This window comes from Thalassophryne amazonica, chromosome 7 (assembly GCF_902500255.1).
Source record: "Thalassophryne amazonica chromosome 7, fThaAma1.1, whole genome shotgun sequence".
In the NCBI taxonomy this organism is placed as follows: domain Eukaryota; kingdom Metazoa; phylum Chordata; class Actinopteri; order Batrachoidiformes; family Batrachoididae; genus Thalassophryne; species Thalassophryne amazonica.
Genome location: NC_047109.1, coordinates 34,665,010 through 34,692,330, shown reverse-complemented (window position 1 = coordinate 34,692,330; position 27,321 = coordinate 34,665,010). Strand labels below are relative to the sequence as shown.

Below are 27,321 nucleotides of genomic sequence, written 5' to 3'. Positions count from 1 at the left end.
TGTTTCTAATCAGTACCACAGGAAAAAAGAGCCTTATTTTCATTGCTCATTAAGTTCTTTTTAAAAATGGAAAGTAAAGTAATCCCCTTCTTTTTGATTTGGAAAATGTTCCAATTTGCAGCTTAAAAACTACATCCAATCTGAACTGTGTCTTTTGTGATCGGTGACAAGCCCTATGTACTATAACCTCCAGTATTGGTCGCTCCTGCCGGCGTATGCGCATCTTTCAGCGGTATTTCATACAGCTGTATTTAATACAGCTTGTAAAACCTGTACGTCTTTTGCTTCCTGGCCACTGTTTTACTAACTGTTTTTCTCCTCATTTTATCATGGATTTGGCATCTGTGGCATTGTGTGACATGTTTTTGGCACAGATAGTGATGTGCTTGTGGTGAGTAGTAACATGTTCCAGCTGATGAGAGGTGTGCACTTGCCATCTTGTAGCACAAGCGTTCTTCCTATGCTTGCCCCGTTGCTGTGCTTTGGTACTGGCTTTGGCAAGCCCAACTTTCCAGTCCTCTCACCAACCACTATGTTGGCTGACCTGACCAACCCAAACTGCTGGTTTGGTGTGCACCAGCTGCAGACTGAACATTCCTTTTCATTGACATACAAGATTGGTCTCCCAGTGCAGCCTTCGAGGCAAGTGCAGCAAATATGCGTGCAATCAACATCGGCAATGACTGTGCCGAATGTGGAGTAAAACACAGAGTTTATAGCAGCAGCCAGGAGTGAGCAACACCTGCAGAATTTGCTAGCTGAGCATGAGCGCTCTGAGCAGCCAAACATTCGCTGCAGTAAGTGAAATCCAAGAGGCTCCTGCTTGATTCACTCAAATGACTACATTTTAAGTTACGACGGGGCTGCTGACAAATACAACAAAATCAATGCTGAATATTTACAGATTCTTAACTATCATATTCAATTAAATGTTTTTCAACTCCTTCACAGTGCAAAAGTAAAATAACCTCATGCATTTTAGAGGAACAACACAAAAGCCTTTTTAGTGGCGGACATGTTAGTGGCAGATTGGCCAACTGAGTGGTGCGTGCTACACATGCCCCTCAATGCCACAAACACCCCTCCTGTGTGGGAGGGGCTTTACAGATGCTGTGCCATGGCAAAAGCCCACCTGGCCTTAACTTAGATCAGCTAAAAACCAAAGTCCTGTGATTGGCTGTCATACTGAAAGAGATCAATAGTTTGCAGAACAACAACAATGTGATCAAGTGGTTAGTGTGCTTGTTTTCAATGTGGAAGGTTACCAGTTCAAACCCCACCACTACCACATTTCTCCATGCAATGTGGAGTTGTGTCAGGTAGGGTATCAAGCATAAAATTTCTGCCAAACCAACATGCAGATACACCTTGGGTCTGCTATGGTGACCCCGAGTGAAAACAGGGGAGCAGCTGAAGGGGACTTAATATGGATGACCAGGGGTGTAATAATTCAGAAATCTTTACACAGCATTTATGCTTGTATTTGGTCCTGACCAGGGATGGCTATTGTAAGATTGTATCAATATTGATACCATTATCCAATCCAATCCACTTTATTTATATAGCACTTTTAACAACAAAGACGTTCCAAAGTGCTGCACATAGAAACAACATAGATAAGAGCCCAATAGTCATGAAATAAATTAAAAATAAGCAAAATAACAATAAAAATAAATAAAACATGCAAAAATAAAAAAAACTAATAAAATCAACAGAAATATATAAATACAGCATACAAAACATAAAACCAATAAAATCAACCTGGATAAAAAACACCAAACAATAAAACAGAGGACCACACAACTCATGCGGTGTTAAAAACCAGAGAATAAAAGTGGGTCTTCAGACGGGACTTAAAACACTCCACTGTGAGGGCTGTTCAGACGTGGAGGGGCAGAGCGTTCCAGAGTCTGGAACCAGCCACAGAGAAAGCCCTGTCCCCCCTGATTTTAAGTCTCGTCTTAGGCACCACGAGCCAGACCTCAGAGCACGTGCCGGAGAGTAAGTTTGTAAGAGATCAGTAATGTACTGAGGGGCCATTCCATTCAAAGTTTTAAAAACAAACAATAAAATCTTAAAATCAGTTCTAAAATTAACAGGAAGCCAGTGCAAAGATGCAAGAAATGGGCTTATGTGATCGCATTTCCAGGCCCTCATCAAGTTTTAATAACTTCTGTGATAACCAAGCCTTGATGTCACACAGACAGTCGAGTAGGGGTGTCAGGTGGCATAGGCTGTTTTAGTGATAGGCATTTGACAATCATCAGTATGAAACCCTTACTGAGTGTTGTTAGAAGGAAAAGTGATGTAACACAGTGGTAAACATACCACTGTCCCAGCTTTTTTGAAACGTGTTGTAGGCATCCATTTCAAAATGAGCAAAAACATTAAATATCTTGTCTTTGTGGTGTATTCAATTGAATACAGGTTGAAGAGGATTTGTAAATCATTGTATTCTGTTTTATTTACATTTTACACAACGTCCCAACTTCACTGGAACTGGGGTTGTAGAAAAGACCATGCAATTATAATAAATTATAATTTAACAGTAGGAACAACAATCATGCATGCAATAGTAAGATCACAAAGAAAGACAGCAAGTGAAACAAGTTCAAAATAACAAAAGCTTATAAACCACAACAGACAGTACAAGCAGAATGTAAATCAAACCGGCCCCTACACCAGTTACACAGTGCTGGTAGACGTTCTATGCAAGATGTTAATTGGTTACAAGAAACATCATCAAGCACAGCAAAAACAGACTAACAAGCAGCTAGTTCAGGACACACCGGTGTCACAGACCAAACAGACCCCCTAAAAATGGTCCACCCTGCTGTCACTGTGCATGCATCATTTTGGAGCTCAGCAGCATCATTTCTGAGCGTCACCCCATTTCTGCTTAAAACTGCACTCCAGTCGTCATCTATCTTAACGACAGATATCTGAACCTTTTGTGCAACAATCATTTCCACATAAATTCAGCATTATTTCAACATAAAAGATGGGGGAAGTGATTAGATTGCAGCAGCAGCATGTCAGACTCTGGCTTTTCATAAGATAAATTAGACTGACATGCTGCAGCGCCTAACATCATTTCAGAGCGTCAGTAACAACTCAACGATTATTGCCTCGTTTTCTGCTTAAAACGGCCTCATTTCTGCTTAAAACAGCCTCCTTTCTGCTTAAAACTGACTTTAGAATGATTTAAGAAGTTTTACCTTGTCATCTGAAGGTTAAAAATCATATTACACCCTTTGGGTGTAGAGACTCAGACATGTGGCTGTGCTCCCAAATCACGCATGCGCAGTGAAGGTAGGGTGGACAAATTTTTAGTGGGGACTGTTCAGTCTGCGACACTGGGAACAAAAAAATAAAACCTTTGGCCCAACATGTATTCTGTAGTATCACAGAGTTGATGGTATTGCGCAATCCATATTGTGACGTATTATGACATCGGGTTACTGCACTCCCATAAGACAAATTACTGTATGTGTTTTTCATACACTGTACTGTGAGAGCCAAACCAAATGGGGCTGTTCATGCTGGGTGAACCACTAACAGCTATCAGCACCATGGGACATGGCAGTAAATTCACCTTTATGTAGTCCACGGAGTTGTTGAGTTTGTGTATCATTTTCTCGTGTGACTGCAATTTTGTTTCGAAAATTTTGACTCTCCAGCCCAGCTCTTCCTGCAATGAGAAAAAGAACACAAAAGAAACAAAAGCAAAATTAGTATGTTTCAGGCTGATGACAGATATTACAACAAAATCTGTATTACCTAAAAACATATTTCTTATGACCAGGATTTGAACCAGAATTTTTTCCACAACTGGTTTGTTCTGAACAGAAACGGTATTTTAATATTTGCAGTGCTGGGTTCCACCCCAAAACTGAAGTTCTCGAACCAGTTAGAGAAAAAAAAAAAAAAACTAAAGCACTGCACTCAGACTGCAAACTTCCATCAATACTAGTTTCCAATTCCACAAATTTTTACCTTGGAAAAGGTTTTCAAGGTCAACATCCTGTTTGAAGTGGCTTTTCACAAGATAAATTAGATGTGATCAAACGTCAGTAGTATGTATTTAGTTCATGCACTTGAACCCAAATTTTTTTTAGTGGTGTTGTCAGGGGTTTTTTTTTTTGTTTTTTTTTTTAACCCAACGTTTTCTGTTTCTGAATTCTTTTTCAGATAATTTTCATAGAACAATCTGTCATTGCTTTTTGGCACTTGGTTTTCGACTGATAAGTGGAAGATTGACAAACGGGCATAAAATTGGAACCCCCATGCAATTGTGGTGGTGTAGGTAAATCAATAACAGAAAAATCAGAGTGACTGGGGCACTTTTGATTGAGATATAATGCAAAATGCACACCAAATGGGCTTTTCAATATTAAATTCAAATGTCCACAAAATCCACAATCTGGATCAGAACCAGATCAAACTTCTGTCATGTGATAGTGAGTGCCAGTCTGCACCTCACTTTAAAATATGAGAGTGACTGGGGCACATTTGATTAAGATATAATGGAAATATAAATTAAAATTAGGTTTTCAATGCTAAATTTAAATAGCCACAAAGTCTGCAATCTGGATCAGATGTGGATCAAACTTTGTGAGTCGATGAAGGGTATCATCCTATATAATGCTCTCAAATATCTTTTTTGACAGAGTTATGAATTTTTGAAAATTCAGTCAATGTTAAAGATAGGGCCCTGTCACACTTAGCACGAATGAGCTGGAACCCCACCAATTCAGCCGGAATGGTAAAAAAACAAAACAAAAACAAAAACAAACCAAAAAAAAAAAAAAAGTCCAAATTTGAGATACAGTCAGGAGGGACAGATTGGAACAGCTGTTCGAATACCTAGAATGTTGGTAAAAGCCGCCACGAATGATTTGCGTACAGTCAGGGCTGTGAAATGAAAACTGTGAAATCTGAGGAAAATTTGCAGGGGGTCTGGGGAGCATAGGCCCCAGGAGCCGGGGTCTCAGGCCCCGTGAGATCCCAGAAACCAAATAAATTTTTTATCTAATGATACATTTTCACCATCTCCTGGAACAAAGTCTCAAAAGTAGCTCAAAACATTTAAATGACCCTGTATTCAACCTTTCATTTGAACTGTCAATGATCATGTTGAATTAACAGAATATGACGTGGAAGTAGGACCTGGAATGATTTTCCTTTTAATTGTAAACCAAATTATGCATTAACTCAGAACAATTAAACTACATGAAATTCATGAAGACTGAAAAGACTGTTACAGCATTTCAAAAACCACAGCTAAAGCTTGGAGAATATTTTGAAAATTGTGGTAAAACATCAATAACATACCTTATAGTAAAAAAGCCACATATTCTTGTGTAAATTCCTGTAAATCCAGTGTCTTTTCCCATGAAAAAAAATTCTACATTAATAAAAACTCTTTTACATACTTGTGTAAATTCATGTAAATCCATTCAAAGCCACAGTCTTGTTTTTTCCCAAATGAAAGAAAGTCTAGATTAATGAAAAAAGTCACATAATCTTGTCTAAAATCCTGTTTGAACAGCACAATGTTTATTTTCAGGAGAGAGAAAAATTCTTACCGTGTTTTCTGGTGGCACTGTTCACTTTTCCCATTTCTTTAGTCTTTCAAGTGTGTTGATGAAGCCAGTGACAATTCCACGGATTGTTGTCCTTATCAGACTTTTTCCAAAGTCTTTCTTGCCATCTTCTCTCTGTCTGACATCCGTCCGTGACACAGACATGCTGCACAAGTCTTCTTTTAAAAAAACTTTAGAGCTCTAAAGGTTTGCTATGTCCACATGCTACGTTTAGCGTAAGCTGCACGCAGGAGACCCACAGCGTCGCCACAGCAACCAACCAGTCCCGCTTTACGACAACTGTTGTAACAGCCAGGCTTTTTTCTCCTCGAAACTCCATGGATCGGAGGACACTGATTTGTATCTAACACACAGATCAGTGTCCGCGGACCGCCATGGTCTTATAAAACTTGCACAATGTCGTAGAATAAGAACACTTTGCGATAAACATTTTAAAAACTCAGTGGCGATCACGATTACAGAGTAAAACACTAACACCCCCCCCCCCGCCATGATGAAATCTGCGGAATTTCGCGGATCCGTGGAATTTCCACAGCCCTGACAGTCCGTGTGCAGCAGCTCTTGAATGCAGGTTGAATGCACCCGGAATGCAGTACGAATACCCAGAATGCAGGTCGAATGCATGAGGAATATGCAGAATGCATCTCGACTGCCATACAACAGAGACCGAACGCTGTCAGACCACCACTCAAGGCCTGCACAGAATGCGCCCTGAATGCTATATGAATGGACCTCAAAGGCAGCCAGAACAGTCCTGGAATGTGCGCCGAATGCATGGCGAACGTCTAACGACCCAAAGGGAATGTATCCTGAATAACAGGAATGGACTCAGACTGTGACACGAATGTCCCAAGTAGGGATGGGTATTGATAAGATTTTAAAATCAATATTGATGTCATTATCAATTCAATTTTCAATTTAATTTCATTTATATAGTGCCAAATCACAACAGTCGCCTCAAGGTGCTTCACACAAGTAAGGGGTCATGTGTTGTGAAGTGGGTACCCCAAAAAGGTGGATTTGTCACACCTGAAAAATTTTTGGGGGCCAAAAAAATGAAAAATTCATAACCAAAAACCAGGCTTATAATAGCAAATAAGGTGTCATTTTATAGCTTTGGATCTTTCCTTTCAGATGGTATTAAACTCATTTGCCTTCAGTTTGTTATGTCACAGCTCCAGGCTGATGAAGCAAAAAAGTCAGGGGTGGATTTTTCGTGGCGGAATGTGGCGGACAAAATTCTGAACTGAAAGATAATGCACAAAACCTTTCACATTGCCCTTTGTAGTTCATTAAAATCATGCCAGGTGTCTCTACTGAATTTCTTAATTGGCAATTAGTGTCAATTAAATTCCATGTGCTCTGGAGAAGCCATCTTTGTTTTTGGAATGGAAAGTTTTCACCACATTTTTTCAGTAAATTTCACTTATCAAAGGTTTTTCTGCTTATTTATTGTAATTAGTGGTCAAGACCCTAACAGAATGTAAGTTTGCATAAAAATCTGTTCATAATGATGAAAACTTTAAAAACTTATGCTTGTGGTTAGATCAGTGGTGGTGTAGTTGCTGGTCGGCCAGCCAGCCACGTGGACCACATCTAATTTCCTGAACAGTTTCTTTGCACATGTTGCATGCTGAAGTTAGAATAGTCCTGTACTCTTTAAAAAAAAAAAAAACTTTGTCAACATCATATTTGAATTAACCCTTTTTAGTCAAAATCACCATAGCCTTTTGTCGTTGCTTCACTGGTGACATATCTAGAGCCCAGAGTGACCAGACAACTGTATTGTGCCTTTTTTTTTAGATGCCCAAGACACAGTTTTGCTGTGATGTGTGTGACAAGATCTTTAAAAGGAAAGACAGCCTGAAGAGACATTATAAATTACATGACCCTGGTAGTGCCGAGAAGCAGCATTTGTGTGATGTTTCTGGATTTGCATTTACAAGAGCTGATCTCCTTAGAGCCCCTTTCACACCGGGGGTGCTCCCGGTTGCGCCGTGCGTCATTATGACACCACCGCGTGGAAGCAACTCAGTGCCGAGACAATGCAGCTCGGCGCCACAACAGCACGAGGGGCGCAAAGGAGGAAGCAAGTCGGGCGCCGAAGAATTAAACCTGTTTAATTTTTTGGCGTCCTGTGCTCGACGCAGAAAGGAAGTGGTTCCAGCGCAAGTTGGGGCAAAGAGGCGTAACTCGGGGCAAAGAGGCGTTACCCGGCATGACTCGGAAGCCAATTTATGATTCCTGCTGTGTTCCATTGTTCCAGCAGTATAAATCACGCAGGATTGTTTTTATACCATGTACTTAATGCAGTAAAAACTACACGTTGGAAAAAAAAAAAAAAAGACCACAGAAAAAAAAATGCGATTTCTCATTCAGCAGAGACATCCATCTACATGTGCAAATGTTGCAAAAAAAACTCTCATCGAGACAACTTGATTAGGCATGAGAAAATTCATGCTGCAGATGTGAAGTGTAAAAAGTATGGCATCCAGTTCAGTACTCAAGTCGAATGAACCTCTCATATTTCTCAGTGTAAAACCAGAAATGACTGACATTTGTGGGAAAATTTTTGCCCGAAGTGACACTTTGCAGAGGGTGCTGGAGGCACAAAATTACAAAAAAAAAAAAAAAATAAAATTTAGGGGCAGGGCACAAGGTGCCCCCTGGAGGCCACAGGGGCACTCTAGTGTAGGGCGGGGCACTGCACCCCTCTAAAATAGCCTAACTAGGGGTCTGATGAGCAATTCTTAACATTCAAAAAGCATTTGTGTGTAATTTTGATGCAGGCAGCATCCAAATTTGATGAGAAAGATCGCTGTGTAAAAAAAAAGGCATCTTCCCATAAAAAAAAAAAAAACAAATTCCTGTATTTCTGTCAAAGTTTTGAATACATGGTATGAATCAAACTGAATTCTTTTACAGTTTATTGAATAAAATGTTATCCGAGGATCATTTTGGTCTAAACCAGGTCTTGTTTGGACCAAAACAAACGATTTTATGATGTTTTAAAAAAAAAAAAAGGTCACTTTGGAGAAAACAGCCAAAACGTGTTCTGGTCATAATGCATTTTCCTTTAAAAGTTCATCTTAAAAGTGGCCGCACAAGGGTTAATATTAAATAAATAAACAAACCACCCCATGCCATTTTTCTATGCACCTCTACCTGTATATTAAAAAATTAGAAAATGGTCATTTTTGACACTGTGATGCAAATTCCCTCCACCTAACGATGCATGACCAAGGTCTAACCTTATCAACCCCCAGAGTAACAGAGGTAAGGAAAACTCCCTCTGAGGAGTTTTCCCACTTATCGATCCTATTCTTTATGACGTCCCTTACTACGGCATGTGAATTTTCTGTGTACACAAAATAGGTTTTACAGGTTTTCCATGTCAACAAAATTTTCATTTTGTCCTAAAGTAAATAAATACAGTGAGGCAAGTTGTTTTTGATCCATTGTCGATTTTTCAAGTTTTCTCATCTACAAAGGATGAAGAGATCTGTAAGAGACAGTTAAAAAAAAAACAAAAATCAGAAAATCCCATTGTATGATTTTAAGTAATTAATTTACATTTTACTGCATGCAAAAAGTATTTGATCCAATATAAAAACAGACCTTAATATTTGGTACAGAAACCTTTGTTTGCAATTACAGAAGTCAGATGCGTCCTGTAGTTGTTGACCAAGTTTGCACACTGCAGCAGGGATTTTGGTCCACTCCTCCATACAGATCTTCTCGAGATGTTTCAGGTTTTGTTTACAAAGTGATTTTGTGATTTTTTTTTTTAAGATTCTGTCTCTCACAGTTGAAGTGGAGCTACGATAAAAAATGACAAGTTCTCTCTCCCCCTCTCCCCCCCAAATGTCGAACTTTTTGTAAACACAAAACCCTTCAACTGTAAAATAAACTGTAAAATTCTAAATGCATCACCAGTGATGCTCATGTTACGTACTCTGGATTAATACTGAAGAATTCTGATTGAGGTTTTTGAGCATCCAATTCCCCGCTCTGCTCAGGATTAGGGCTGAAACGATTAGTCGAGTAATTCGATTACAAAAAAGTTCGAGGCAATTTCTGTGCCTCGAAGCTTCGTTTAACATTGTAGTACATATGCCAGGCCTGTGTGTGGTGCTGTAATGTCCCAAGAAAACAAACAGAAGAAGAAGTAGAGCAAGCGCTAATCAAATTAGCTCAAAAGCTACAGCTTTCCAACACGACAAACAGAGGCAAATAAAGCCTTTTAGGAAAAAGACGGTCCACGCTGATCATCTGAAATAGCTTACTGTGCATTTAAAGCAAAGCAGTGTGTGTTTTTTTTTTTTTTTTAATACAGTTTCGTCCATCTACTCGCTGCGGCCGGCTGCTGCCTCTCTCTGGCTGGTGTGAGCGACTCAGCACTGCCCTCACACAGCTCCATCCTGGCCACAGACAGTCTCTGGAAGAAGTCCACTCTTTCTTCTGTGTGACTCGCAATGAGTGTTTCGCTTTTTTGGACAACACACAATGCTTCACAAACATGGGAACTCAAATAAAATAATAATAATAAATAAAACCAGTGACTGCGAGGCTGCATGTTCAACTTCCAGCTGTAAAAAAAATTCATGCAGGGACCCAGTACACCACCTTGATAAATCAATAAATAAATGAATAAAAATGGTTAAATTTTACAAGTTGGGGAAAACAAAAAACAGAAAGCCACAACCCATCGCCATTTCAGCAAAATGTCAAGACTTTGGCCCAACTTTCGTTGAGCTCCTGACAACAGGAAAGAGCCAAAACCTGTAAAGATGTGAAAAAATAAATAATTACCCAGGAAAACAGAAAGGCATACACTGAATTTGACAATCTCCGTGATGACGCAGTGACATTTTGCCATTACTTAGGGAGAGCCCTGGACTGTTAATGATTTAAAGCACAAAAGTTCTTTTTATCCGATTACTCGATTAATCACCAGAATAATCGATAGAATACTTGATTACTAAAATAATCGACAGCTGCAGCCCTACTCAGGATATTACGCATTGCCAAGGTCAGAAGAATAAAAAGCAGCCGTATTACTTTGTCACTGTATATAGGCCTCCTGGCCCATATTTTGAATTCTTATATGAATTTGGTGCGTTCATCTCTAACTTGTCAACTAGTGCAGATAACATTCTGATCATTGGTGACTAACATTCATATAAATAAGCCTTCTGACCCCCTCTGCAAATCATTTATGGAAATTGTGGATGCATTAGGATTTCGGCAATGCATCTGGGACTCGACGCTCATTAGTGGAAATACCCTGGATTTGGTTCTCGAAGTGGTATTGCTGCCACAAATATTGACATCATGCCTCTTACATCAGTGTTCTCTGATCACTCACTTAAGTTTACAGTTTCACTGTCGTGTTCAGTAGAACAACAGCCTTATATATCACTGCGGCGATGCATCAACTCCTCAACTAAGGCTGAACTCGAACCTAGACTGCCTGATGTCTTAGCTTTACATTTGGCAAATGCCCGCTTTGGGATTACCTTTCACTGCTATGCTGATGACAATCAGTTATACTTGCAATAACTGCTGGTAATCTCATCCACATAAAATCCTTAAAAGACTGCCTTGCATCAGTGAGAAGCTGGATGCCAAGAAACTTCCTACTTTTAAACTCTGAAAAGACTGAAATGATGGTTCTTGGTCCAGTGAGACATCGGCATCAATTTGACCAGTTAACACTTAGCCTAGGCTCATGTGTCACACCTCACACTGACAAAGTGAGGAACCTTGGGGTAATTTTTGATCCTACATTGTCCTTTGACCTCCACATTACAAATATTACAAGGACTGCTTTCTTCCACCTGCAAAATATAGCGAAGATTCCTCCCATCCAGTCTATGGCTGATGCTGAGACCCTGATCCATGCGTTTATCTCTTCTTGATTGGACTACTGCAATGTTTTTTTTTCTGGTTTACCACAGTCCAGCATTAGGACTCTCCAACTGGTTCAAAATGCTGCAACCAGACTTTTGACACAAAGCAGAAAGTTCAACTACATTACACCCATTTTGGCATCCCTTCACTGGCTTCCTGTCCCAGTGAGATAAGATTTTAAGGTTCTGCTACTAGTTCATAAAATTGTTCATGGACTGGCACCTCCCTATCTAGCTGACGTATTTAAACCTTACGTACCAGCCAGGGCTTTGCGTTCTAAGGGTGCAGGACTACTTTGTGTCCCGAGGGTGAATAAGAAGTCTGCGGGTCACAGAGCTTTCTCTTATCGTGCCCCTGTTCTGTGGAATGATCTCCCTGCGTCAATAAAACAGTCTGATTCTGTGGAGACTTTCAAGTCCAGACTTAAGATGCACTTATTTTCCCTTTCATATGGCTAGCATACTGGCATAGTACAGTTCTACGCTTTTTACTCTTAATTCATTTTATTAGGAAACGGAGCGTGCCAGGGCCTCAATTTGATCTAAATTCTGGGTCTTTCAGTGAAGCTTAGGGCTAGTGGCCGGTGATCACCTTAGTATTTCCTGTTTTTCTTGTTGTTTAATGCTGGCAAATTATACTGTATTTCTTGTCTTTCTGATGCCTGATTCTGTTTTTTCATGCTGTTTAAGGTGCAGGTCCATCCAGAGATGGGTGTGGTATTTGTGATGGAGACCCTCTTGTCCTGTGCACCAACAGCATTTCCTGTATATTCGTTTTGTGAATTGTTCTGTAATTTATGTCTGTAGCATGGCCCAAGCAGAGGGTCACCCCTTTGAATCTGGTCTGCTTAAGGTTTCTTCCTCAGAGGGAGTTTTTCCTTACACACGTAGGTGTTGTATTGCGTTATCTGATTGGTCGTTATTGAGCTGCGTGTCGTAACTAGAGAGCTGCGTGTCGTCAGAGCAAGCTGCAAAAAGTTTGTACCTGAGTTTTCAGAGGTGGTGTTTGTAGTTGCCATCTGCCACGCCGGTGTTTGCCAACCCGGACAGTGGGAATACCACCTCAACCGGCAACTCAGCCTCGCGACTGGACAGCAACAACGTCCGAGGCCCGCTCAACGTGGTGAATTCACTGAGGCCGCGCGCTGCATCATGAGTGCCGCTTCCCCGAGGCCTCGTGCAGCCACCGCGTATCCAACAGCGCGGAAACACCGAGGCCGCGCGGCACCAGCGCACTGCAGATCCATCCCGGTGACAAACAACGCAGGCTGTTAACATCGGCGATCGTCAAGCTGCTCATAAGCCGACCATGGGGCCTAAGAAGGTTCTGACAGCGGAGGAAGGTGACGATATTAAAAAATCTCTGGACTTTCTATCAGAGGAGATTTCTGTTGTGAAGCAGCAACAGAAATCAATCATGGATCTGGTGGAGGAGGTGAAGGCATTACGGCTCCAGAATGCCGAGAAAGACCGGCGTCTGGTGCAGCTGGAAAATAGATTGGCTGAATTGGAGCAGTACACCAGAATTAACGACGTCATCATCACAGGTCTTCACATCAAACCACGGTCCTACGCACGGGCGGTAACAGATGAGAGCGGAGGGAAGCCCAGTGAACAGGAGGTCAGCTCTGTGGAAAAACAGGTTGCTGATTTCCTCCTATCTAAAGGTATAGAAATGGATTTAAATAACATTGAAGCGTGCCACCCTCTGCCCCGGAGAAATGACGGTGATAAACAAACCGTCATCATGAGATTCATCAACAGAAAACACAAAACAGCACTGTTAAAACAAGGAAGAAAACTGAAAGGGACAAACGTATTCATCAATGAACATCTCACCAAACGGAATGCCGACATCGCCAGGAAAGCATGCTTCTTAAAGAAACAGGGAAAAATACAGCACACATGGACTTCAAACTGTAAAATATTCATCAAACTGAACGGATCACCAGAACAAGCAAAGGTTATGGCAATAAGGAACATCGAGGAGCTGGACAAATATGAACAATAGGTATGAGGACTCAAACACATCACAGCACCATGATGCAGACTGGAGCAACCCACTCATCCACATCATCTACACCCGGAGACAAGAGAGACATAATGACTAACGATAATGATCCATTTATTTCTGCCCAGGAGCTCTGTCTAGATACATTTAATTATAATAACTCTGCTAACCACCCCTTCGAATCTGAAAATGATCCTGATACCTTTTTCAGTGAGAATATTGTGAGACAGTGCAAATATTTTACAGAAGAACAATTCAAAAATTATAAAATCAATGATGAAGATTTTTCAATTATACATTTCAACAGCAGAAGTCTTTCTCGTAATCTGTCCACTATTAATGATTGTTTGAAAACATCCAAAAAACGTTTTTCAGTTATTGCAATTTCAGAAACATGGTTAAATGAGGATAATAAAGATCTGGTATATCTTGATGTTTATGAATTGTTCCTGGTTAATAGGCAGACGAGAAGGGGCGGAGGCGTTGCATTGTTTGTAAGGTCAGATTATAACTGTAAACTCATTAACAACATGTCATTTACAGTGGACAACATCATGGAATGTGTTACCATAGAAATTACATCTATAAACTCCAAAAATATAGTTGTTAGTTGCATTTACAGAGCTCCTGGGACAAATATTGACACCTTTGAAGACATTATCTTAGGAATGTACAACAAAATCAACAGAAATAAGCATTTATTTGTCTGTGGAGATTTCAATATAGATTTTTTAAACCCTCACAATCATCCACAAATTACCTAATTTATAAACACCTTGTACTGTTTAGGACTGTTTCCAACCATCATTCATCCTAGCAGAATAACTATGGATACAACAACTCTCAGACAATATTTTAACTAACGTTATATCCGGTAATCTTAGTGGGGGACTACTGGTCAGTGATATCAGTGATCACTTGCCAGTTTTCTCAGTCTTTGCATTGGAGGGTTGTTGTATGTATCGAAGCAATATCAAATTCATGAGTAGAAAAGTAACACCTGAAACAATTGATAATTTAAGGGAGGATTTATCAAGTCAGAATTGGTCAGATGTTTTTGTTGATGATGTTGACAGGTCATATGATGCTTTCATTTCCATTTTTCCAGTTTGTATAATAAACACTGTCCATTTGTTGACAAAATATATAGAAATCAATATAGCAACAAACCATGGATAACTAAGGGACTTCAGAGGGCATGTAAAAAGAAAAACGTACTATATAAACAATTCATAAAACTACGAACTAAGGAAGCTGAAAGTAAGTATAAAACATATAAGAATAAGTTAATCAATATCATGAGACTCAGTAAAAAAAATATATTATAATGAGTTACTTGTCAAAAATAGAAATAACATCAAAAACACATGGAACATATTAAATGAAATAGTAAAAAAAGAACAGAGTAACTAGAGATTATCCTTCATTTTTTCAGAGTAACAACTACATCACGATTGATAATGACGAGTCTATTGCTGAACACTTTAATGAATACTTCGTTAATGTGGGTAAAAATCTTGCCAGTAAAACTGACTCATCAACTAATAACTTCTGGGTAAATAATTCAACGTTTAACAAATCTGTTTCAATGTTCATTGGTGGTACTCATGAAAGGGAAATACTTGATCTGGTTCATGGTTTAAAAAGTAAGAAATCGACTGATTTTAATAATTTGGATATGGCTTTATTAAAAAAAGTTATTGATTGTATAGTAAAACCGTTCAATTATATTTGCAATATGTCACTAAGTACTGGTAAATTTCCTTCTCAAATGAAAATAGCCAAAGTAATTCCTCTGTTTAAAACTGGTGACAAACACACATTTTCTAATTATAGACCTATATCACTCCTGCCACAATTTTCCAAAATTTTGGAAAAATATTTGCTAAAAGATTAAATGATTATTTACTGAAGCATAACATCATTTGTGAAGAACAATATGGATTCAGAAGGTCTCGAACTACATCACATGCTTTGATGGACTTTGTGGAAAGTATAGCAACTGCAATTGACAATAAACAATACACAATAGGTGTTTTGTTTTTTTATTTACAGAAAGCGTTTGACACAATTAACCATGGAATACTATTAAGTAAACTGCAGAAATATGGAATCAGAGGTCTGGCATATGAATGGATAGCTAGTTATTTACAAGGCAGATTTCAGTATGTTCAATTCAATAATACAAATTCTGAACTCAGGGATGTCACATGTGGGGTGCCGCAGGGCTCAGTGCTGGGTCCTTTGTTGTTTATAATCTATATAAATGATATAAGTTGGGTGTCGAGTTCACTGAGATGTGTCCTTTTTGCGGATGATACAACTGTGTTCTGTAGCGGTGAAAATCTTGAACAGCTTCTGGACATAGTGGAGAAAGAACTGGAAAAATTTAAGGTTTGGTTTGACGCTAATAAGTTGTCACTCAACCTTGGGAAAACTAAATGTATTATATTTGGAAATAAACAGGCACCCAAATGTAAAAATTTAACTATAAACAATAAGGAAATTGAGTTAGTAACAGAGAATAAATTTTTAGGTGTTATAATTGATAATAAACTTAGCTGGAAACCACATATAAATTATGTGAAATCAAAATTGTCAAAAACTATAGCCATTTTGTATAAAGCCAAAGACCTACTGCCGCAAGAAGGGTTACTTACTTTATATCATTCTCTGATGGTACCATATATGACATATTGTGTTGAGTCATGGGGAAACACTTACAAATCAAATACCAATCCAATATTCCTTTTGCAAAAACGAGCCATACGAATCATCTGCAATAAACAATATCATGAACCAACTCATTCTCTATTTGTGTCTTTAAATTTATTAAAATTGATTGATTTGGTCGATTACATTACAATTCAAACTTTATTTCGAGCGAAAAACCAAGCCTTACCGAGACATGTCCAGAGTCTGTTCCGATTGAGGGAATCCAGATATAGTTTAAAAGGTTGTGCAATTTTTATGAAACCACCAGTAAGAACAAATGTAAAGGGTTTTTGTGTGTCTGTGGTTGGGGTGAGGAAATGGAACAAATGTTCAACAGAGGTTAGAATGAGTAGTACCTTAGTGAGATTTAAGAAACTACTCAAAAAGAACATTATGTCTAAGTATCATAAAGAAGCAAATATATTTTGATTTATATGGAATGTTCAATTTATAAGTGGGACTTATTGTATATTTGAATGTGTGGGTATGTATATGCGTATGTAGATATATAGATATGGGTAGGTGTATATGTATATGTATATATACAGTGCATGCCGGCGCCTGCTGCTGTTGCTACTTTAAGAGAAAATCAACAGCCCAAGCAGAGGGTCACCCCCAAGAGCCTGGTCTGCTTGAGGTTTCTTCCTTATAGGGAGTTTTTCCTCAACACAGTTGCCTAGTGCTTGCTCTGGGGGTTGGTAAGGTTAGTCCTTACTGGCGTAAAGTGCCTTGATTCAACTTTCTTGTGATCTGGTACTATATAAATATAATTATAAGTGAATAGTATATTGATGTGTATGTCTGTGTGTCGACATGTAGTAGTGAATTTATATTTATGTAAATATGACTGATTAGAATTGTTGGACTTGTACTAGCAGGGGTGGGCGCTAATAAGCTTTGCTTCAGCCCACACCCTTTCGGACTCACTAGTTTTGTCTGTGTTAGTTTGTGGAATTGTTCATTTTTTTCTATTTGAATATTTTGTGTGCCGAATAAAAAACTGTGTCACTTGTCACCTTACCACTGCTGCTCTGGGGGTTAGTAAGGTTAGACCTTACTTGTGTGACGCGCCTTGAGGAAACTCTGTTGTGATTTGGCGCTATATAAATGAAAATAAACTGAAAAAACCCTCCACATGGTGAGATCCCAGAAACAAAAGCTACACTATATACAAAATAAAGCACCCCCAATGAAATATAACACCCACCCTCCACATGGTGACATCCCAGAAAACAAAAGCTAAACTACACTGAACAAAAACATAAATACAACCAAAATTGTTTTTGCTCCCCATTTTATTCATGAGCTGAACTCAAGGATCTAAAACATTTTTTATCTACACAAAAGAGTCATTTCTCTCAAATATTGTTCACAAATCTGTCTAAATCTGTGTTAGCCCTTGTCCTTTGCTGAGATAATCTGTCCCACCTCACAGGTTTGGCATTTCAAGATGCAGATTAGACAGCATGTTTATTGCACAGGTGTGTCTTCAGTTGGCCACAATAAAAGTAAGGTTGGGACTAGACGATGACATTTTTCGGGAATTCCCGTGGGTCACGTGATTCCTGTGGGATTCCCGCAGGATGGGAGTCAAAATTTTATCAATCCCGTGATTGGGATGGGACGGGAATAAAAATGAACGGGAGCGGGCAGGAGCGGGAATGCCAAAAATAGATGATTTTCATCTATTTAAAACAACCAAAACGTATTCACACCGGGCGCGATCAGACGCTACAAATTCGCGGGGGGTCGCGTGGCGACGGACGCACCTCCTTCGCCCGGTGTGTCGCTCTGCTTTTGCTGCGAAAATTCGCCCCGGTGCGTCATGAAATAGGAGGAGCTTCCATTCCGCTCGCCGGCTCCGGTTGTCAGTCAAGTTAACATGACGGACCTTGATCACACGGAGCGAGTTGTTGTGGAAAGCTCCCAATACAGAGAGTATCATTATTTGCTGCAGGACCTGAGTCTGGATGACGGCTGCTTTCAGCGGTCATTCCGCCTCTACAGGACCCAACTTGAGGACCAACTGTCCCGTTCACGCGCGCACATGTAAACAATTTTAAAAAAAAAGAAGAAAAAAAAGAAACTCCGCTGCTTGCTGCAGCTCGCTCTTCCACCAAAAAAACTCTGTCATAATTGTGTTTAGAAACCAGTCACCATTTGTTTTATTATACATCTGTGTAGTTAATTAATAAAATATTCTCCACAGACGATTCGCTCGCGCGCGCACATAAAACAAAAAATGAAAGAAAGAAACTCCACTGCTTGCTGCAGGGCTGCTCCTCGCTCTTTCCCAAAAAAACTTCTCCACAGACGATTCGCTCATGCGCGCACGTAAAATGAAGAGAAAGAAACTCCGCTGCTTGCTGTGGTGCTGCTGCTTGCTCCAAAAACTCTGTAATAATTGTGAAATAAAGGACAAAAGAGACATGAGTCCTGCTCACAGGACATGTTCACATCTTCAGTCAAACTCCAGACATCTCCACGTCACTACATATTCAGTCCCTGATTGATCATCACGGCGCGAGACATACGGGAGTGGGATGGGAGTGGGACTGATTATGAGTGGGAGCGGGATGGGATTGGGAGTCATCTTTACAGGAGTGGGACAGGATGGGATTTATTTTTTTACTCCAGTCCAGGATTGGGACAGGATGGGATTTTTTTTTCTGGAAGCGGGATGGGAAATCCACTCCCGTGTCATGCTCTAGTTGGGACCTGTGATGTGGGATGGATTTGTGTATATAGAAAATGTTTTGTATCAGAATTCAGTTCATGAAAAATGAGGAGCAAAAACAAAAGTGTTGTGTTTAGATTTTTGTACAGTATATATACAAAATAAAGCAAACTCAAACAAATAAAAAAAAACACAGTCCCACATGGTGTGTATATAGCACATTGAGGTGCTCTCCCCCTTTCACCCATGTCCCTGGTTGGGCTGCTCAGTCTGCGGTGTACGTGTGGGGGAGCATGTGTGGCTGGGTGTGTATGTGGGTGGTGGTGTCGTCTAGGTCAGTGTGGAGGAGTTGGGTGTAGGTGGCAGCGGACCCTCCGCTGATGCCACTGACGTTCCACCGAGGTGTGTGGGGGATGGCTATGGCAGGGCTGTGCTTGCAGGAGAGGTGGTTGGGGCACCCTGTGGCCTGAGGGGTAGATGTGCTGGTGCTAAAACTGCTGCTGGACCCAACTAGCCTCCTGGGAGCCCCACACAGTGCTCAGTTGGTGGACCTGGCCTGGCCACTGCGATGGGTGGGGCTACCAACCCGTTGTTGGGTAGGCTGGCTGCTGGACCCAGGGATGGGTACAGGGACATAGGGCATAGGAAACGTGCATGCCGGCGCCTGCTGCTGTTGCTACTTTAAGAGAAAATCAACAATAAAAATGTTTGTTTGCCTACAGTTTGCACTGTACCAATTGCCACTAACGGTGTCAGGCCAGGGGTTCGACTCTTCCCACTCACATCTGTATATTTGCAAACCTTTTTGTTTCTTTGGATGTGGTGGAGATTCGGATGCAGACATGCCAAGCAACCCGTGACATAATCAGAAAGCTGGGCACACGGAGATGCAGACATGAAAGTCTGAAGTGTATCCGCTGTACCTCACATCCGGTCTTCACTACAGGACCCGACGTGAGGTACAGACACTGGAAGTCCTTAATATTTCCTGTGTTTTATTTTGTTCATTATTCAGTTTTGATGAGTGTGTGAGGGACATTTATGAAAATACAGAACAATTTACATCCCGTATTTATTCAATACAGGACGCAACAATTAATTCTCAAATATAGGACTATTCTGTATTGTAAGGGACGGGTGGCAACCCTAATTGGACTCCATACATTCATTTTTTTGGTATTTTATGGAACTCAGTACTTTTTAGAACTCCGTACATTTCATTTATTTGTTTTAGTTTTTGTATTTTATGGGACCACACACATTTTATTTTAATTTTGGTACTTAGGGGACTCCGTACCTTACAGCGCTGTGCTCCGTCTCTGAGCGTCAGCAGTTGGTGCGTGTTGTGAAGGCTCACGCAGTCCACGCACACGGGCTCCTCGTCCTTCTCACAGTACAGCTCCAGCGGCTTCAGGTGCAGATTACACGCCTGCTCAGGGGCTCGTCGGTTCTGCGGTCGCAGGTTTTTCTCCTTCAGGAAAGACTCGCAGGCGTCGCCGAGCGTGCGGTTGAAGATCTCCTGTCCGCGTTCGCACTCATTTCTGCACACGGGACACTTCATGTTATGCTCCCAGCTCCGGCGCAGGCACTCCCGACAGAAGCTGTGCGTGCACGGCAGCAGCACGGGCTCCACGAAGATGGCCTGGCACACGGGACACGTCAGGTCCTTCTCCAGAATCAAAGGTTCCTCTGGCATTTCCTCGTCCCGATAGTCCGCCATGACTCCTTCACTTCAACTAAACACCGTCCAGAACACACAAACCACTTCACTGTGGCCCACGAAATACGACAGTACTGTCTATTACTTGAAGAATTAACGCAAAATTGCTTTAGGGACGTACCGAGGCGGGAGAAAAACTCAAAAACCACTACACGCATTTAACCATCAGCTTTTTCTTTTTTTAATCCTCTTCCGCTTCGTCGTCTTCTTCTTTTCTTCTTCTTTCGAATTCAATGGCGGACGGCACCAGTTTAAGGTGCATCTACCGCCACCTACCGGGCTGGTTGAGTAATCGCTGAGATTTACAAAACCTTAGCTCCTGGCAGCCATAGGCATTTGTTTAGATGCGATAAAGTAATCCAGTGTCATTTCGATATTCAAATAATTATTTTTGCACGATGTGTGATGGGTTTTGCAGAAGATTTCCAATGGACATGTTCTTATTCTCCCTGCACAGTATTATGGACAGTCTCCTCCGTTGCTCAATATACGCCTCACACTGTATAAGAGCATGATGAAGACTTTCCAGTTGGTCACAGTTGGGGCAGACTCCTGTTGGGTGTTTATGGTTCCTTAGAAGAGTGTTATTAAGACCTGTGTGGCCTATCCTGAGATGGGCCAAGACTACTAACTCTTTCCTGCTTCCAGCCACATCCATTCTACCTAAAACACCTTTATGGATTTGATATAGGTGCCTTCCTGTATCATGCATGTCCCAAAATTCCTGCCACAACTCCATAACCTTTCCTTTAATAAGAGTCTTTTCTTCAAACTTACTCAAGGGAATGTCCCAGTCAATTCTGTCCATTCTTAAAGATTGTTTGGCCAGGATGTCAATGTCCTCATTTCCGTCATTCCTTACATGAGCCGGTACCCAGAGGAAGCACAAAGAAACTCCCTTCTCACGCAGCCTCCATATCAAGTAATAAATATTGTATGTCAAATCTGTTCTGCAAGACTTCCCAGATTCAATACTCAGGAGAGCTGCTTGACTGTCAGAGGCAAACACTAACTTCTGCGACAGAATTTCTTCAGCCCAGTTAAGGACCATTAAGATAGCACACAGCTCAGTAGAATCCACAGAAAGGTGATCAGATGTTCTTCTTTTTATACTGATTTTATACTCTGGGACGAAAATTGCAGAACCAGTGTGACCACTCATTGGGTCTTTTGAGCATCAGTGAAAATGAAGAGAGAGTCTTTGTATTGTTCAAAATACTTCGGTCCATGAAACCACTCTGGGATATTTTTCTTCCGATTGAGCAGCGGGTGTATACCCATATCGACTCTTGGGATATCGCAAATCCATGGGGGGCAGGCAAACGCAGCACTGTAGGGCACAACTAAAGATGGTGTATATTTATAGCTTTGGCTTTAGCATTCCCAACCCAGCCAAAGTTCCACAAATCAGTTTCCTGATGCTCCCAGCACTCCATCAAGACAGCTTTAGTTGGATGACTCAGAGCATGTTCCTGGAGATTGATCCAATAGTTCATCATCAGTTGGAGTCTTCTCAGCCTGAGAGGTATCTCCTCCACCTCAACTTGGAGTGCAGCCACCAGACTAGATTTAAATGCTCCACTATATGTTCTTAAAGCTTGTGCTTGTTGTCTATCAAGTTTCACGAGATGGAATTCTGCAGCAGATATAAACGCAGGAGAACCAAAACACAGTGTGCTTCTCATCAAGGACGGGTAAATATTTTACAATGTTCCCCAAGCAGCCCCCCACTCCTGCCCTGCCAAGCACCAAAGCAAGTTATTGATCTTTTTGCACTTGGCCTGTACATACTTAATTTGATGTTTCCAGGTCAGTTTCTCATCAAAGATGGTGCCAAGGAATTTAAATCTATCTACTTGTTCAAGTACCTGACCATACATCTTTAGCATAACGTTTTTACGCCAGTTCGAAAAACATGTTTTTGAGACTGACAGTCTAAAGGCCCATTTATTACATCACTCCTCCACTTTATTAATGGCTCTCTGCATTGTTGTTTGTAAAAACTTCAAATTACAACTCCTAACCCATAGAGCTCAATCGTCAGCATAGAGGGACCTCCCTACATTCCCGTCCACCTCATCAAATACAGTGTTAAACCAAACACTCCATTTAATACAATAATTAAGTTAATGTAACTCAAACTTTGAAAAACGTTATAGTCACTCATTTCCATTAATTACACTCACTAAAAAAATAATTGTTGTCATAACAACTCAGTTACTTTAAGGGCATTTGAAGTTTTAGGGCATTTAAGTGTTGGTGATGTATTTCCAGTGCATTCCATTCACTCATTTTAATTGAGTTTATGCAGTGCTTAATTTGTAAAGTGGGAGGTCCCGGAGCGCAGAGTATGGGTGGCTCCGGTGCAGAAAAAAAAGGGGGGGGGGCTTGCAAACAACGCTGTGCACCACACCGAAAATAAACTGGGCATGTATTGTAGGCCTAATAACACTAGTCACACCAAATCTGGATAGAGTACAAATTCTTGTTTAATGATGTACAGTGGTCCCTCGTTTATCGCAGGAGTTACGTTCTCCGTGTTTACACCGGGCGCGACGCGAGCGACTGCAGCCACAGGTTGCCATGTAATCCCTATGTAAGGACGCGTTTTGGCGCCAAACCGTGCAGTGCGACGCAAGTGAAGCGATTTTGAGCGTTTTGCGCGTTTGTGGCATGATATTGCGTCGCGTCACGTCGTGTTGTCCTCCTCCCGAAGTTGAAAAATCTGAACTTTTTCATCTCTTCGTGCCGCGATGACCAATCAGGGACTGAATATGTAGTGACGTGGAGATGTCTGGAGTTTGACTGAGGATGTAAACATGTCCTGTATCTGGTAGCAGCCTGTGAGCAAGACTTATGTCTCTTTTGTCCTTTATTTCACAATTATGAGAGAATTTTTGGAGTGAGCAGCAGCCCCACAGCAGGGGGAGCGGAGTTTTTATTTTTATTTTATGTGCGCGCCCGAGGGAATCGTCCATGGAGATTATTTTACTTATTAACTACACAGATGTATAATAAAGCAAATGGTGACTGGTTTCTAAAGACAATTATGACAGAGTTTTTTGGGGGGAAAGAGCGAGGAGCAGCCTCACAGCAAGCCGCGGAGTTTCTTTCTTTCTTTTTTTTTTTTCTTTACGTGTGTGCGTGAGCGAATTGTCTGTGTGGAGAATATTTTATTAAACTACACAGATGTATAATAAAACAAATGGTGACTGGTTTCTAAACACAATTATGACAGAGTTTTTTGGGGGAGGAGCGAGCTGCAGCAAGTAGCGGAGTTTCTTTTTTTTTTAATTGTTTACATGTGCGTGTGTAAACGGGACAGTTGGTCCTCAAACTGGGTCCCGCAGAGGCGGAAGGACCACTGAAAGCGGCCGTCATCCAGATGCAGCTCCTGCAGCAAATAATGATACTCTCTGTATTGGGAGCTTTTCACAGCAACTCGCTCCGTGTGATCAAGGTCCGTCATGATGACTTGACACCGAGCGGAATGGAAGCTCCTCCTATTTGATGACGCATCGGGGCAAATTTTCGCAGCAAAAGTCCACCCAAGCAGAGCGACACACCGGGCGAAGGAGGTGCGTCCGTCGCCACGCGGCCCCCGCAAATTTGTAGTGTCTGATCGCGCCCAGTGTGAACGCGGCATTAAATCCGCGAAGTAGCACTATTTTTTACACTTATTATAGATGTTTTAAGGCTGTAAAACCCCTCACTACACACTTTTCTCAAACAGGCATTAACATTTTCTCACTTTTCTCTCTTGTGTAAACACTCTCTTTTTTCTTCTGTAAAACAGACACACGCAGAACACAATGCCGGACCCGCAAAGAATCCAAGTCCTCTCTCGGTGGCCACGGAGCTCTGCGGCTACGGTCAACATCCGGATCAAAACAGCGAGCGTAGCCTCTGGACCTGTTGCCAGATTTGGCGCAATTCTGCACAGCAGACAGGAGGGTGGTGTGAGTGGCAGTGAGAGCAATCGCGGTGATTTTTAAAAAATATTTTGTTAGTCAAGAGAGGTGGCGGATCACGGATCCAGTACAAATAGCTGGCGGAGCCAACGTCAGAGGTTCCGGAGCACGCTCCGGCTTGCTCCCCCTCAAATTAAGCCCTGAGTTTATGTAACAGAGGCCAGCTGGTGTCACTGTGCATATGTAGTTAGTAAACCTCACTCCCAACAGCTCAAAAGAATTCTCTGATCACAAGGCCAGAGCCCTGGGTTTGAGCCTTCTGGTTAGAGAGTCAGACTTCCATGCCAGAAATCGTGAGTTTGTGTCCTGAGGGGAGCAACGGGGCAGAGTCATAACAACACAATGCAGAGTCAACAAGTAAACCAAAGAATGCATCAAAAAATCTTATCCAAAATGTAATGCAAATTGTTTTAGGCAGAAATTTATTTGTCACTTTTTTTTATTGAAAAACATAAACTAGATTTACATAAGTTTAATTAACTAGAAATTGTTAAGTTACTAAAACTTTAACAATTACATTTTTGAAAATTATTTTATTTAAGTTGGCAAACTCAAATGGTTTGAGTTCAGCTAACTCATTCAGTTTTACAGTCTTCTTCTTCTTTGTCTTTCGGCTGTTCCCGTTAGGGGTCGCCACAGCAGATCAGTCGTTTCCATCTCACCCTGTCCTCTGTATCTTCCTCTGTCACACCAACCACCTGCATGTCCTCCTTCAGCACATCCATAAACCTCCTCTTTGGCCTCCCTCTTCTCCTCCTGCCTGGTGGCTCCATCCTCAGCATCCTTCTCCCTATATACCGTGGGTCCCTCCTCTGCACATGTCCAAACCATCTCAATCTTGCCTCTCTGACTTTGTCTCCAAACCGTCTCACCTGAGCTGTCCCTCTGATATGTTCATTCCTAATCTTGTCCATTCTCATCACTTGCAAAGAGAATCTCAACATCTTCAGCTCTGCCACCTCCAGCTCTGCCTCCTGTCTTTTTGTTAGTGCCACCGTCTCTAAGCTGTACAACATAGCTGGTCTCACTACTGTCATGTAAACTTTCCCATTCACTCTTGCTGATATTCTTCGGTCACAAATCACTCCTGCCACCTTTCTCCATCCACTCCACCCTGCCTGCACCCTCTTCTTCACCTCTCTACCACACTCTCCATTACTTTGAACAGTTGACCCCAAATATCTAAACGCATCTCCTTTCACCACTTCTACTCCTTGTAACTGCACTATTCCACTGGGCTCCCTCCCATTCACACACATGTACTCATACTCAGTCTTGCTTCTACTGACTTTCATTCCCCTTCTCTCCAAAGCATATCTCCACCTCTCCAGACTAGACTCAACTTGCTCTCTACTCTCGCTACAGATCACAATGTCATCTGCAAACATCATAGTCCATGGGGACTCCTGTCTGATCTCATCCGTCAACCTGTCCATCACCACTGCAAACAAGAAAGGACTCAGAGCTGATCGTTGGTGTAATCCCACCTAAACCTTGAATGAGTCTGTCATTCCTACAGCGCATCTCACCACTGTCACACTATTCTTGTACATGTCCTGCACTACCCTAACATACTTCTCTGCCACTCCAGACTTCCTCATACAATACCACAGCTCTTCTCTTGGCACCCTATCATAAGCTTTTTCTAAGTCCACAAACACACAATGTAACTCTTTCTGGCCTTCTCTGTACTTCTCCAACAGTATTCTCAGAGCAAACATTGCATCTGTAGTGCTCTTTCTTGGCATGAAACCATATTGCTGCTCACAGATCTTCACCTGTTTTCTAAGCCTAGCTTCTACTTCTACTACTTTCCCATAACTTTCCCATAACTTCATGCTGTGGCTGATCAACTTTATGCCTCTGTAGTTACTGCAGCTCTGCACATCACCGTTGTTCTTGAAAATAGGAACCAGCACACTTTGTCTCCACTCCTCAGGCATCTTCTCACTTTCCAAGATTTTATTAAGCAGTCTGGTTAGAAACTCTACTGCCATCTCTCCTAGACATTTCCATGCCTCCACTGGAATGTCATCTGGACCAACTGCCTTTCCACTCTTCATCCTCTTCATAGCAGCCCTCACTTCTTCCTTACTAATCTCTTGTACTTCCTGATTTACTCTCACCACATCATCCAGCCTTTCTCTCGCTCATTTTCTTCATTCATCAGCTCTTCAAAATATTCCATCCACCTTCTCAGCACACACTCCTCAATTGTCAGCACATTACCATGTGCATCTTTTACCACCCTAAAATGGTAAATGGACTGCATTTATATAACGCTTTTCCATCTGCATCAGACGCTCAAAGCACTTTACAATTATGCCTCACATTCACCCCGATGTCAGGGTGCTGCCATACAAGGCGCTCACTACACACCGGGAGCAAAAGGGGATTAAAGGCCTTGCCCAAGGGCCCTTAGTAAATTTCCAGTCAGGTGGAGATTTGAACCCATGATCTTCTGGACTCAAGCCCAACACCTTAACCACTAGACCATCACCTACCCTAAACCCTAACCTGCTGCACATCCTTCCCAGCTCTGTCGCTTTGTCTGGCCAATCGGTACAAGTCCTTTTCTCCTTCCTTACTATTCAACTTCTTGTACAGCTCGCAATACGCCTTTTCCTTTGCTTTTGCCACTTCTGTTTTCGCCTTACGCCACATCTCCTTGTACTCCTGTCTACTTTCTTCATCTCTCCGACTATCCCA

The 27,321-nt window shown here is 41.4% G+C and overlaps 1 protein-coding gene across 2 annotated transcripts in view; it reads right to left on the bottom strand.

Annotated features, from left to right (window-relative positions):
- trim35-28 (tripartite motif containing 35-28) overlaps positions 1-27,090 on the bottom strand; it is a 42,770-nt gene extending 15,680 nt beyond the window's left edge. Inside the window, exons 1-3 of one of the 2 annotated variants that reach the window (XM_034174002.1) lie at positions 27,080-27,090; positions 20,219-20,690; positions 3,596-3,691 (exon numbers count right to left, since the gene is read on the bottom strand). In XM_034174002.1, coding sequence (XP_034029893.1) covers positions 3,596-3,691; positions 20,219-20,641 — 519 coding nt within the window. In that variant the 5' untranslated portion in view covers positions 20,642-20,690; positions 27,080-27,090. Of the gene's footprint in view, positions 1-3,595; positions 3,692-20,218; positions 20,844-27,079 lie in introns of those variants that run through there. The other variant, XM_034174001.1, reaches the window with a different exon arrangement.
- Between the last annotated feature and the right edge of the window lie 231 nt (positions 27,091-27,321).